Source organism: Staurois parvus, unplaced genomic scaffold (genome assembly GCF_062004578.1).
Source record: "Staurois parvus isolate SC_StPar_1 unplaced genomic scaffold, SC_StPar_1.0 ptg000463l, whole genome shotgun sequence".
Taxonomy (NCBI): Eukaryota; Metazoa; Chordata; class Amphibia; order Anura; family Ranidae; genus Staurois; species Staurois parvus.
The window spans coordinates 2,188,567-2,204,142 of record NW_028318259.1 but is presented as its reverse complement, the minus strand read 5'-3'; the positions used below and the strand labels follow the sequence as shown (position 1 = coordinate 2,204,142).

The 15,576-nt window shown below is 43.1% G+C and overlaps 1 protein-coding gene across 1 annotated transcript in view; it reads left to right on the top strand.

The window, feature by feature from the left end:
- DNAH2 (dynein axonemal heavy chain 2) overlaps nt 1–15,576 on the top strand; it is a 426,940-nt gene that overhangs the window by 90,359 nt on the left and 321,005 nt on the right. The window contains exon 9 of the mRNA XM_089688974.1: nt 14,828–14,985. Within this exon, the coding sequence (XP_089545100.1) occupies nt 14,828–14,985 (158 nt within the window). The remainder of the gene's footprint in view (nt 1–14,827; nt 14,986–15,576) is intronic.

Genomic DNA, 15,576 nt, shown 5'->3' with positions numbered 1-15,576 from the left:
TCTCCCGTTATATTGTAAAGCGCTGAGCAAACTGTTGGCGCTATATAAATCCTGTATAATAATAATATATATAAATCCTGTATAATAATAATATATAAATCCTATATAATAATAATGTAATAATAATAAAGTGCACTTTAAAGGCATAAATACTGTACAGGGACATGATTAAAAACAAATTCGTAAATGCATTGAAAACCAATAATGACCACCTGTATTGATCACACCGCTCTGTATAATAATATATACAGTATATATATATATATACAGGCGTACATCAGTTTACGAATTGAATGCGTTCTCCGGGACGTTTCATATTGCGAAAAATGTATAAACTGAAATACAGTTTCCCATAGGAATGCACTGAAAACCAATGAATCCGTTCCGGTGGTCAGAAAAAAGTAAAAAAAGTCCTATCTGTTCAAAAATCTTTATAAAGTGCACTTTAAAGGCATAAATACTGTACAGAAACATGATTAAAAATTAATTTGTAAATGCATTGAAAACCAATTAATCCGTTCCGGAGGTCAGAAAAAAGTCAAAAAAAGTCTTTTACCTGTTCAATACTCTTTATAAAGTGCACTGTAAAGGCACAGGGCCGGCGCTATAAACCTCCCAGGTGCAATGCATCCTGGGGAATAATCAAGAGAGAAGATGGGACTTTCAGGGTGCATAGACATAAATACCACACTTTAAAAGTTAAACTATATAAATCCTGTAAAATAATAATAATAATATATAAATCCTGTATAATAATAATAATATATAAATCCTGTATCATAATAATAATAATATATAAATCCTGTATAATAATAATATATAAATCCTGTATAATAATAATAATATATAAATCCTGTATAATAATAATATATAAATCCTGTATAATAATAATAATAATATATAAATCCTGTATCATAATAATAATAATAATAATATATAAATCCTGTATAATAATAATATATGAGTCCTGTGTAATATTAATAATAATATATAAATCCTGTATAATAATAATAATATATAAATCCTGTATCATAATAATAATAATAATAATATATAAATCCTGTATAATAATAATAATATATAAATCCTGTATAATAATAATATATGAGTCCTGTGTATTATTAATAATAATATATAAATCCTGTATAATAATAATAATATATAAATCCTGTATAATAATAATATATGAGTCCTGTGTAATATTAATAATAATATATAAATCCTGTATAATAATAATAATAATAATATATAAATCCTGTATAATAATAATATATAAATCCTGTATAATAATAATAATATATAAATCCTGTATAATAATAATAATAATATATAAATCCTGTATAATAATAATAATATATAAATCCTGTATAATAATAATAATATATAAATCCTGTATAATAATAATATATAAATCCTGTATAATAATAATAATAATATATAAATCCTGTATAATAATATTATATAAATCCTGTATAATAATAATAATAACATGGGGTGCTACAGCAACTACAGAATTGGAGTTACAGACCCAGTGCAGGGAAACAAGGAGAGCGCCCCTTGTGATCAGGAAAAATAAAAATCCTTCTTCATCAACGCACTTTCCATCTTTGATAAGCGCCTCCCCATGAGTTATCCCATTTTCTACTGTTATCAGACTCGACAATGATAAACTTGTTATTAGACATAGAAAAAGTTGGCATAAGTCCCAAATGTAAGCCCACCCCCCAATGGCGTAAAGGACTTCAGATGAAGAAATGTCTGGATGCCAGGCTGGGCTTTGTCGATCCGTGCCCGCAGCCCTGTGATTGTCTCAGTTGCAATTTTACCAAAATGCATATAAATTGTGAAATGTCAAGATCCAGAATACAGTAAAGAGCACTAGTCATGTGCCTAGGGCCTGCAGATGGGAGGGGGGGGGGGGAATCAGAGGGATGAGTGTCCCTTCTCAGCTAATAAAATTCTGTTTTTTGATGAGCGGTTTCCATGGCCCCGGTTCGTTTTTTGTGTCACTTCATTCAACAGCGCAGACATTATGAAATGCCAATATACAGTTAAAACATCTAGCCGGCCGCCTAAGGCCAGAGAGGCTTCAAATGAATGACTAATCGCTTCGATTCTGGTGTTTGTCTCGCTGTTTTTGCAGCCATAGATCTCATATTCCGTTGCCTCTTTTTATTGTCAAGATACAGATTGCAGCCATGAAGTCTAATCAGGTGCCTGGGGCAAAGAGCCTGTTTAGAAGCCTGAGCGACTCTGTTAATGAGTTAGTATTTATTTTCATCTTTCCAAAACTTGGTCCCACAGCCAATGAATTTTAACTCGGATGCACATATTAATATGACGGATCGCTGGCCTGTCAGTTCTTGAAAGGCTTACCATAGCAGGAAACTCTTGTATACCGGTAATTCTATGGGGTTAATGCATGTAATGATAGTACGACTTCAACTTCAGTTTGATGGTCTCCTATTTAAAGGGTAACTCCACCTTTCTGGGAAAACATATAGCAAATAAAAAAAAATAATATAGCATAACAATTGCTAAAAAATCCATATTGTAGTTTTGACGTTATTTAAAATTAACGTTTTTTTTTTTTTCAATCTGCAGCTGCTGTAATTTTCTGTAAAATTCAATGCAACATGGCAACCTGTACACACTTGATGTACAGAACGCCCCCCAGAAATGTCAATTCCTGCTTGTGTGATTGGCTCAGGGGCGGACTGACCATTTGGAAACTCGGGCACTGCCCGAGGGCCCGGGGTCAGTAGGGGGCCCCATGAGATGCCCCTGGTACCTTTTTCATAGGCTTTTTTGAGTTTGGGCAAGGACACAGGGGCCCCATGATCCCCTATTGCCTGGGGGCCCCATGAGTTGTCAGTCCGCCCCTGGATTGGCTCACTGATCTCCCTAGCACTCAGCATTAATGTAGGCCATAGACGGGTCGAAAATTGGCTGATTTTCGCACCGTTAATGGGTTAATTGGTTGTTTTTTGGGGGTTTTGGCACATTTTTTTTATCGGTAAAGTTGGAAAAAAATTGGCCGATTTTGCCGATCGGCCGATTTTCCCGGCAATGAGGGGCAAATCGGACAATCGTTTTACCAATAAAAAATCTGCACATGAGCCGTGACCTGCAAGAAGAAGAAAAAGAAGAAGAAGAAGAATTACAGTCCGCTATTATATTTTATATGAAAAGTCTTGCGGTTGCAACAATGTATCTATTTGTATCCGAATAAAACCATCTGTATCCGAAATGGATACAAATAGATACAATGTTGCAACCGCAAGACTTTTCATGTCAAATATAATAGCGGAGCTCTCTGCAGGGACAGAAGTAATTAAATGCCGGCCGTAGACGGGACGAAAATCGGCTGATTTTTTTTACCATTGGTGGTAACGTCGGCCTATTGAATGACCAATTTTTCATATTTTTTTTTAAATGGTCAGTTTTTAATCGTCTATGGCCTGCATAAGGCTACGTTCACACTAGCTTTGTCAGCAGGCATCAGACAGGCGTTTGCGAAGCGTTTTTAACGCTTCTCAAATGTCTATGAAATTTCTGCACATGGCAGCGCACAGTGCTGTTCACACGGAAGCGTTAGCGTCGCTGCAAAACTGACGCCTCATGTCGAGTCAGGAGGAGTTGAAGCCTCCCATTCAAGTCGTTTGCGGTGCGGTTGCGGAGCGTTAATACCATTTAACTTCATTATAGGAGTTTGTGTTGCGGTTTTAACGCTTGACAAACGCCTATCAACCGCCTCAAAACCGCGCATAGGGCTGTCTAACACCTGTCAAATGCTATAGGGGTGTTTGGCAAGAGTTAAAAATAAAGTTAAGCTCTAAGATACAAATCAGATTTTAGGCATCCTCTGCAACAAAAATTTCATTTTTGGCAAAATACTCCCAAAGGAATATGCCAGCACTGCAACTTTCCTCACTGCAAGTGCATCAGCTGATGAAGGGCTCAAGTACACGGGGAAAACACTTCTGAACGATGGAAACTGACTGCTGGAAAACGTAGGTTAAAAAACGTCTGTTTAGCTGCGTTTGCATACTGCATTTATGAGCATTTGCGTTTAGAAGCGTTTTTTAAAGATAACATCAGGATACCTTCCAAAATGCCCAGAATGCACTGAAAAACAGTAAAAATTAACTATTTCAGACAAATAGAGAGAGCAGAAGCAGAGAGAGCAGTATGTGTGGAGATGACCTGTCTTTTCTGGTTGTAGTCACTATGGATCCCATCATGAGTATAATGCGGCGCGTTCTAGCATATTTTCCTTCATTTGAAACCTGGAACTGACTGCGCTGGTGTACCGGGTGCGTTTGAATACATGGCAAAGGCTTTGCATGCATTTCTGATGAAGAAAAAAGGTTCTGGACAGCATCTGGATATAGAACAGTTAAAAAACGCTTCTAAACGCAAATGCTTATAAACGCGGGTAGCCACGTTTACACGCGTTTGACGTTTGAAACGCTGATAAAATCTACTCCTGAACGCAAGTTTGGTGCATTCAAAAAAACGACTGTAAACTGAACTGCCTGTAAAGGACGATGTGTACACGGACACAGAGGAAAACATTAGGGAGAGTTCAGGGGCTGCTGAAAAAAACGCAGAAAAGCTCCTAAACGTAAGTTTATCAGCCGCGGTGTACATGGAGCCTAATAATGAAAAGTCACTCCCATTCAGATTCCCTCTGCACACAACAAACAGCTTTTTCTTCAGAGCAGAAACAAGTAGGAATCTGCAACAAAATTTGTTAAAATTCCTGCCTTTATCACCCAGAGGGGAATGTTTTTTTTTCAACAGAAGTGGAGTTACTCTTAAATCTCCACTTAAAATGGGGGGGGGGGGAATTCACTAAAACTAGAGTACTCACAATCTGGTGCAGCTGTAGCCAATCAGCTTCTAAGGCCGGCCATACATGAGTCGATTTCTGAACGATTTTTAGTTCGAAAATCGGACCTAAGGATAATTGGCCAATTTTCGCTCTGTTAATGGGGAAATGGCACCGGCCAATTTTCATGGTTCCTCCCCATTTCGTTTATCGGGCATGCTGGAAAATTTGTCGAAAACAACCAATTTTCTAAGTCATTGGTGGCACCATTGGAATACAGAACGAATATTGTTTTTGACTTTCGATCGAAAAATCGTTCAGAATTCAACCCATGTATGGCCTGCTTAAAGCGGAGCTCCACCCAAATGGGGAAGTTCCGCTTGAAGGACTGCTCCCCCTCTTCCCATTAAGGATTGGCACCTTTGGGGAGCGGGTACCCGAATTTAAAAGGTATCCGCTCCCACTTCTGGTTCGATTACCTAGGCGATTGGAAACGGAAGGTGTCCCCCTCCTTGTAGTCTTTTGGGACACGTGACAGGTCCCAAAAGACTACAGGACCATTCATGAAGCGCAGCATTTCTCGCACATGTGCAGTGGGTACCAGTCTTTGAAGCCGCAAGCTGTCACAGCCGGGTGCCCACACTGAGGATGCCGACCTCCTGGAATACAGTGAAACGGGCTGCGGGGGACACACCACGGGACCGAGGGACAGGTACGTGGCTGTTTTTTAAAAGTCAGCAACTACAGTTTTTGTAGCTGCTGACTTTTTTTTTTTGATAGGTTGAGTAGAAGTCCGCTTTAACTTCAGCTTGTTCAATTAAGCCTTGACAAAAAACCTGGAAGCTGATTGGTTTCAATGCACAGCTGCACCAGATTTTGCACTCCCCGATTTTAGTAAATCTTTCCCTATGTAAGACTTCACTGTCCTCAGGGTGACAACGCTTCTGTGCGATTTCATTGCAGAATGAGCAGTGTTGTCATCCTGTTAAAGGCAGTGGAAAATAACGGTCTACTGGCAGGATTAACAATTAATCATCAGGAGACTAAAAAAGAAAAACTGCTATGTTAATGCTACTGACATACTGTATCATCTATGTCAGGGGTGGGCAACTGTGGCCCTCCAGTTGTTGGTGAACTACAAGTCCCATCATGTCTCTGACTTGTAGTTCTACAACAGCTGGAGGGCCACAGTTGCCCACCCCTGATCTATGTAATGTTTTATTTTGCCAATAGTTCCACTTTTATATAACTGATTGCTGGGCTGTTGTGACCGTAGTGAGGTCTGATCAGGGGTGGACTGACAACTCATGGGGCCCCCCGGTCAATAGGGGATTATGGGGCCCCTGTGTCCTTGCCCACACTCAAAGCACATCCAAAAAAGCCTATAAAAGGTACCAGGGGCATTTCATGGGGCCCCCTACTGACCCCGCACCCTCGTCAGTGCCCGAATTCTTGAATGGTCAGTCCGCCCCTGGGTCTGATGAACCCCAAAACGAGTGGGGAGAAGGGGGGTGTCATAGCGAACACAACGCCATCCTTTTTCTCCAAAAATTTACAATTCAGAGACAAATAATCAGATTGAGCAATCAGATCCAGACAAAAACAGAGAATCATAAATCCCATTGAAAAGCTAGAGCAGGAGGTCATTATAAATCCTGCTTAGCCCTAAAAGACTTCGAATTAAACTCCGTCTGGAAGTGTTACTAAACCCACAACAGTCAAATCAGTCTGTAATATGCAGCTATGCCGGCCATACATGGGTTGAAATTCGACCAATTTTTTTATCCGAAAATCGGACCTAAGAATAATCGGCCAATTTTCGCTCTTAGTGGGTCAATGGCATCGGACGATTTTTGTGGTTCCTCCCCTTTTCAGTGATCGGGCATGTTGGAAAATTCATGAAACATGACCGATTTTCGACTCAATGACGGTAAAATCGTACGATCGTTTTTCCGAAAAGAATATGCGCATGAGCCGTGACCTGGAAGGAACAAAAGTTTTGCCTGCTATATGGGGTGAACTTTATGACTTGGTCGGCCAATTTTCGAAATCATTGATGGCACCATCGGATTACCGAGCGAACAACGTTTTTGCTTTTTGGATGAAAAATCGTTCGGAATTTGACCCATGTATGGCCTGCATAAGGCTAGATTCACACCTATGGGGTTTGCGTTTGATCCGTTTCTGCAGTGCTTTTTGCATTTTTTCACATGTGTTTTTGCCTCATTTTTGACACGTTTTTGATGTGTTTGTTTTTCTAGTTGCTAGGCAGATTAAAACGCAAAACACATCAAAACAGCACTACGTGTTTTTCTGCACGTCTCCATTGAAGTCTATAGAACCGAAAATGCAATGTTTTGCACTTAAAAAAGTCCCTGACCCTTTCTAAAAAACGCACGGCTGAAAATACAGAGATGTGAATGTGTCCCATAGGAAATCATGTTAAATGGACTGCTGTGCATTTCTGCAAAACGCTGCGGAAAACGCAGAGGTGTGAACCTGGGCTGAAGCATTCTTGTTATAGTCACGGTGGAACCTAAGGGGTTAATCCTAAGCATTGTGTAAAAAGGCCGTTTGATCCTTTCTTCTCTGCCCCTCCTCTTGTTCAAATGTCCATGTCTTATCTCCTGATAGGACAGACTGAACCATAGCCGTTCTGCACATGCTCAGTTTAGTGTGTATTGCTAGAGAGGTTTTTTTGTTTTTGTTTGGGAGAGTGCATGTGACCAGCACAGGGCCAACCAGCACTGTCCAAACAGAGGTCAAGGGTTCTGCATCCTCCTAGAGCAGAAAGAAAATTCCTCCTACAAGCTTTAACCAGTGCTCTGCTGGACACTGATAGACGTCACATGACTACTCTAGCTGCTGACGAGAAAAGGTATTTAGCAGTTTATATTTACTAAAATAATTGCATTTCCATGTTCTGCGTACTGTGGGAGACCAGATATAGTGAATGCGGGGTCCGGGGAGACCGGATATAGTGAATGCAGAGTCCAGGGAGACCAGATATAGTGAATGCAGGGTCTGGGGAGACCGGATATAGTGAATGCAGGGTCCTGGGAGAGCAGATATAGTGAATGCAGGGTCCGGTGTGACCGGATATAGTGAATGCATGGTCCGGGAAGAGCGGATATAGTGAATGCAGGGTCCGGTGAGACCGGATATAGTGAATGCAGGGTCCAGGGAGACCGGATATAGTGAATGCGGGGCCCGGGGAGACCAGATATAGTGAATGCGGGGCCCGGGGAGACCAGATACAGTGAATGCGGGGTCCGGGGAGACCAGATATAGTGAATGCAGGGTCCGGGGGGAGACCAGATATAGTGAATGCGGGGCCCGGGGAGACCGGATATAGTGAATGCAGGGTCCGGGGAGACCGGATATAGTGAATGCAGGGTCCGGGGAGACCGGATATAGTGAATGCGGGGCCCGGGGAGACCAGATACAGTGAATGCGGGGTCCGGGGAGACCAGATATAGTGAATGCAGGGTCCGGGGGGAGACCAGATATAGTGAATGCGGGGCCCGGGGAGACCGGATATAGTGAATGCAGGGTCCGGGGAGACCGGATATAGTGAATGCAGGGTCTGGGGAGACCGGATATAGTGAATGCAGGGTCCGGGGAGACCGGATATAGTGAATGCAGGGTCCGGGGAGACCGGATATAGTGAATGCAGGGTCCGGGGAGAGCGGATATAGTGAATGCGGGGTCCGGGGAGACCAGATATAGTGAATGCCGGGTCCGGGGAGACCGGATATAGTGAATGCAGGGTCTGGGGAGAGCGGATATAGTGAATGCGGGGTCCGGGGAGACCAGATATAGTGAATGCCGGGTCCGGGGAGACCAGATATAGTGAATGCAGGGTCCGGGGAGACCGGATATATTGAATGCAGGGTCCGGGGAGACCGGATATAGTGAATGCAGGGTCTGGGGTTTAGTAACACTTTAAACAGTACCCAGTAAAGTCTGACAAACCTCAATTAGGCCAAAGACTTGTATCAGGCTGTCGTAAAACCATTTAAAAGCAATACACATTTGAGTCTGGCTCTACTTGACCTGAAACTGCCTGATTCATACATCTCCAACTGTCACATTCTACAGATAATCCATAATCCCTGTTATGATGAAAATTACATTCATAACCAGCATCTACCCAAATGTATAAGAACATAACAATCAAGTAGGTACCAAACATGCCTAAGCTATAATGTCCAGAAGGTGGATAAGATGCATTGCATCTCCTAAGAAGAACAAGCATCAGATCCATATCAGTTCTGTTTATCAAGTCGTGATTTTGTTGTATGTTGGTTGTCTGACTGTTAAACATGGTCATCCAGAAATTTTGATATAATTAGTAAAACTGACATTCCGCTGAAATACCATATATACTCTTTTCTGCATACTCTGCAGACCCTTTGGTTGGTTCTGACATTTCTGTATTTGCCCTCAGCAAGGACCAGAAACTATGGTTGCATCTGCTGCTTGTGAACTTTCGTTTTCCTCCAGAACCATGCCAGAATGCTAGGAGTCATTTCTGAGGTCCAGTACTCCCGTCAGAATTGGACATACTCTGAAGCTACTTGGACTTGCTATTGTCTGTGCTGTAAAATTCGTTTTTATGTACATATTTTCCTTGCATTGTTTTTCTTCCTTTCATTATTATGATTTCTAAAAATTGTTAAGCTGACTCTCTAAATGCTCTAAATAAGAAGTGAAGGAAGCCCTGCGTCTTTGAAGAACACTACCATAGTTTAGCCCTCTGTTGTTTTCCTGTCTGGCATGGCAGTGAATATTGCAGATATTTGTAAAAGGTTAGGTTTGCTATAGGACAGGGGTCTCCAAACTGTCTAAAGAAAAGGCCAGTTTATTGTCCTTCAGACTTTAGGGGGGCCGGACTGTGGAAAGCAGAAGGGGACATTTTTATGGCATTAGAGGGCATAAACATATAAACATGTTTGGTATTAGGGGGAGGAATAGCCGCCCATCACTGTTATCATTGGGAAGAATATTGCCCTCTTATTGGTGTCAGTTTTCTGACAACTGCCATTTCTCTGTGTTTTGAGAACACCTCAGTGGCCAGTAAGGGAACTCACAATAGATAGGAGAGGGCAATTAGTGTTGCTTAGCTGTGAAGTCAGGCAATGCTAGGCCTCAGTAACAAAGTGAAACTAAATCAGAGGAGAGCACAGAAGAGACTTTTTTGGTTAATAAAGGTAAGAGTCATGTTGTGTTGTATTCTGTTTGGAATGGCTTTTTGTTTTAGGCATTTAAACTAGATTATCACTTCTCTCTAGATCAGGGGTCTCTAAACTACAGCCCATGGGACACATGAGCCCCATTACAAGATTCTATCCAGCCTGCTTCTGTGCACAGTCTCTGGTACACAAAGACTGATGGAGACTCCATTGAAAGGAGAGCTTTGATGGGGATCTTGATGTTGGGGGAGAGGGGGACTCTAATGTAAGGGGGCATCTGATGGGGACCTTGATGTAAAGGGGGACTCTAATGGGGACATCAATGAAAGGGAGGTTTGATGAGGACCCTGATGTAAGGGGGGACTCTAAGGTAAGGGTAAATCTGATGAGGATCTTGATGTAATGGGGGGATTTTGATGTAAGGGGGACCCTGATAGGGACACTGATGTAAGAGGGATCTCTGATGGGGACCCTGATGTAATGGGGAACTCTTATGTAATGGGGGAATCTGATGGGGGCCTTCATGTAAGAAGGGACTCCAGTGGTGACCCCAATGAAAGGAGGGCTTAGATGGGGACCCTGATGTAAGGGGGGCTCTGATGTAAGGGGGAATCCTATGGGGGCCTTAATGTAAGGGGGAACTCTGACGTGGACCTCAATAAAAGGAAAGGTTTTTATGAGAATCCTGATGTAAGGGGGGAATCTGATGGGGACCTTGATGTAGGGGGGGACACTGATGGGGATCCCAGTGAAAGGGGTGTGGCTTTGATGGGGACCCGGATGTAAGGAGGGGCTCTGATGTAAGTGGGACACTGATTGAAACACTGATATAAGGGGAGACTCTCAAGGTGACCCTAAAGTAAGAGGGAACTCTGATCTAAGGGGGAATCTGATGGGGTCCTTGATGTAAGGGGGGACTCCGATGGGGACCCAAACGAAAATGGGGGCTTTGATGAGGTCGCTGATGTAAGGGGGGGGACTCTAGGGTAAGGGGAAATCTGATAGGGACCTTGATGTAATAGGATGCTGATGGGAACCCCAGTGAAATGGGACGGGCTTTGATGGGGACCCTGAATTAAGGGGGGATTCTGATTTAAGGGGGACCCTTATATGGAAACAAATGTAAGAGGGAACTCTGATGGAGACCCTGATGTAAGGGGGAACTCTGATGTAATGTGGGAATCTGATGGGGGCCTTCATGTAAGGGGGAACTCCAGTGAGGACCCCAATGAAAGGGAGGTTTTGATGGGACCCTGATGTAAGGGGGGACCTTGATGTAAAGGGGGACTCTGATGAGGACCCCAATGAAAGAGGGAGGCTTTGATGGGGACCTTTATTTAAGGAGGGCCTCTGATGTAAAGAGGACACTGTTTGAAACACTGATATAAGGGGGGACTCGCATGGGAACCCTAAAATAAAGGAGAACTCTGATGGGGACTCTGATATAAGTAGGAGATTTTGATGTAAGCATGGACTCTGATGGAGACCTTGATGTAAGAGGGGACTCTAATGGGGACCCCAATGAAAGGGGGACTCTGATGGGGGCACTGACATAAGGCAGACTCTGATGGGGACCCTGATGTACACCGCTGTTTTGTTTTGCAATGAATCACTGCAGCATTTTTACCCTGTGGAAAGGGTGGTGTCCATGGCATTGAATAAAAGCTGATTGTTTACATCCTCCAACTCCTGTAACTGTCACTTATGCTGGGCACCTTGGCCCAAATATGTGTAAAGTGAATAAAGGCGGGAAAAAACAAAAAATGAATTTTATCCTCTACGAGTATTAACCCCATACAGTCACCAAAATACAACACTTTTGCAACAATGGGTCTTTAAAGTGGAGCTCCAGTTAAAAAGTCCTTCTTTATTGTGACTGGACCTGAGTTCTGTGTAATGTTTGGCTGGCTATGTTCGGATGGCAGCTGGGGATGCTAAACATGTTAGTTTTATTTTGCCGGATACCAGCATCGGCCATGAGGTTCAGACTGGCAGTTCCAGCTAGTACAGTGATGATAATGGACCGCTCTCATTCCACCTCACTTCACAAAATACCTTGTATTCTTCACTCAGTGGTAGCCACTCTGTGAATGGATGAGAGGAGAGTAAGAGCAAGTGAACCCACCAGATCTCTTCTCATCCATTCATCAACATTTTGTATGTAATAAAAAAAACTATACAGGACTTTTTTTTTTTTTGCTAAATTGCCTTGTATTGAAAAGTAAAAAAAAAAAAGAATACAAGACATTTTGTAAATGGATGAAGTGGAGAGTAAGTGACGCAATTGTCAGATCTATAGTAAACAGCAAAAAAAACGAACGTTTTTAGCATCCTCAGCTCCCAAATAGTTGGCCAGGTGTTACACATGACTTCTCTGGGTTGAAATGTACTTTTTCCTTGGAGTTCAACTTTCAAAAATATGGCTGTGGATTGAAAAGAAAAGCTGGCTTTTCATTAAAGGTGAAGTACAGCCAAAGCTGTTTAGGCCGTACTTCTCCTGCTGATCACAGGAGTGCAGTTTGTTCTGCATTCCTGTGACCTGTTTCCAGCCGACAGCGGGCTGAAGCCCATTGTCGGCTGGCATCACTCAGCTGGTCCAGGCTGGGGAAAGATCCCGACTTTAAAGCTGGGATCCACCCCAGACTGTGGATTGGCACTTGCTCAGCCTGAGAGCCTGAGCCAGCTGCTCCCTTCCCCTGCACGGTCCAGCCCAGGGGGGGAGGGCGAGCAGAGAGCGGTGACTGACCGTCACCGCTCTCTGCTCAGTGCAACTGTGAGAATTCTGCCATCAGTGGTCATGTGATCGCTGAGTTCTTACACTTAGAGCAGGCGGGGGATAAATGCAGCATCGGACCAATGTGCATCCACCTAGGTAAGTATAAGGGGGGGGAAAAAGCCCTACTTTTCTTTTAAATGAAACCACACTGCTCAAAAAAAATTAAAGAAATACTTTTGAATCAGAGTCTAGCATCAAGTCAATTACTCAATAACTTCTGGGATATGGATCTGGTCAGGTAAGTAGCAGAGGGGGTTGATAATCAGTTTCAGCTGCTTTGGTGTTAATGAAATTGACAACAGGTGCACCAGATGGGCAACAATGAGATGAACCCCAAAACAGGAATGGTTTTAGAGGTGGAGGCCACTGACATTTTTTTTTCTACTCATCTTTCTGACTGTTTTTCACTAGTTTTGCATTTGGATAGAGTCAGTGTCACTACTGGTAGCATGAGGCCATACCTGTACCCTACAGAGGTCGCACAGCCAGTCCAACTCCTCCAGGATGGCACATCAATAAGTGCAAGGAGGAACAGGATGAGCACTGCTAGAGCCCTACAAAATGACCTCCAGCAGTCCACTGGTGTAGATGTCTCTGACCAAACAATCAGAAACAGACTTCATGAGGGTGGCCTGAGGGTTCGACGTCCTCTAGTGGGCCCTGTGCTCACTGCCCGGCACCATAGAGCTTGATTGGCATTTTGCCATTGAATACCAGAATTGGCAGGTCCACCACTGGCACCCTGTGCTTTTCACAGATGAGAGCAGGTTCACCCTGAGCACATGTGACAGACTTGAAAAGGGTCTGGAGAAGCCGTGGAGAACGTTCTGCTGCCTGTAACATGGTTCAGCATGACCGTTTTGGTGGTGGATCAGTGATGGTCTGGGGAGGCATATCCATGGAGGAACACACAGACCTCTACAGGCTAGACAATGGCACCCTGACTGCCATTAGGTATCGGGATGAAATCCTTGGACCCATTGTCAGACCCTATGCTGGTGCAGTGTGTCCTGGGTTCCTCCTGGTGCAGTGGGTCCTGGGTTCCTCCTGGTGCAGTGGGTCCTGGGTTCCTCCTGGTGCACGACAATGCCCGACCTCATGTGGGGAGAGTATGCAGGCAGTTCCTGAAGGATGAAGGAATTGATACCATTGAATGGCCCCCACCCTCGCCTGACCTAAATCCAATAGAACCCCTCTGGGATGTCATGTTTTGGTCCATCCGACACCGCCAGGTTGCACCTCAGACTGTCCAGGAGCTCAGTGATGCCCTGGTCCAGATCTGGGAGGAAATCCCCCAGGACACCATCCGTCATCTCATTAGGAGCCTCCCCCGACGTTGTCAGGCATGCATACAAGCACGTGGGACCATACAAACTACTGAGGACCATTTTGAGTTGCTGCAATGAATTTCAGCAAAATGGACTCGTCTGCTGCATCATTTTTTCACTTTTTTTTACATTTTTTCGGAGTGTCTTTGAATTCAGTCCTCTGTAGGTTGATAATTTTCATTTCCATCAAACAATGGGGCATCTTTACCTTCCTAACACATTACCCATCCATGTCAGTATAGAGATCCAGCAGGAGATTTTTCCCCATTGAGATCTGATGTGTTTTCAAAGTGTTCCTTAAATTTTTTTGAGCAGTGTGTAAAATATTTCATATAGCAATAATAAATATACATATACATGTTGTTTTCCTTTTAAGGGACAATATTTCACAGATGAGAAAAATGCAACAAATGTAATCTATACATTTTGCAATGGTTTACTTGACTATTTATCCTATTGAACTAGACACTTGGCAGCACATAATGCTTGCTTAGTTTGTAATTTTAGCTGCTGTCCTTTGTTCTCCTGGAACACTGTGTCACCTCAGGGCTTCCACATTCATCTCTTCTATTCAAGGTCTTCTTTACAAGAAGTAAGGGGCCAGGTTTTCATACCCTAAAATGGTTGTCCTTAGCATGTTCTGTACTTTGCCTGGAAACTACTGACATACAAAACATATACTTTGTCTTTACAGATCAGCAATGAACTGATCCGACTTTGCAGCCGAGAAATTTCTCTTGATCACATCTTCGATGGGTACATCACCTCTAGTCGCCAAGTGTTAAATGAGTGTATCCTTTGCTGCATGGCTTGGAAGGAGCAATATATGAGAGCCACACAAGTACATCAAAGGTGAGGGAACAGCCATGGCGTAAATATTCACAGTACAGTTCAACCCAAAACTGGTATTTCATATTCAGTTGAACTTAAAGTTTAAATCAGTTCAATACTTTCCAGGTGCATCAAAACAAGAGGAGCTCAAAGTCTTTACATTCATTCACACAGCTAAACTGGCCATGGTGGACAAGTATACTGCGGATATCTGCTGCCAGGAGCCCGGGTGTTTGTAGACAGTTGTGGCCAGAAAGTCTGCACATGTCAATGGCATGCTGACAGGAGCCGTGGCTGTCCGCCGCTGTAAGCGTATACCCGTATGTATGCGCACATTGAGCAGTTCGGCAAGATGGCGTCAGGATTCCATCTATCAATAAGGCAGCCTTGGTGCACAGAATGACGGTTACATTCCCAGCAGACTTTGTCCAACACATGTGCAATATATGTGTGCCTTGTATTGTTCTTCTGCAATCCATAGCCTCATGCCTGCCCAGTACAACCATAAATACTGCATGCGCATTATGCTGTGAGCGCAAGATGTAGTCTCACTCTTGCACTTCCAAAAGGCCACCAGCTATAAGGTGGCAAAATGCTGTGCATGCACACTAT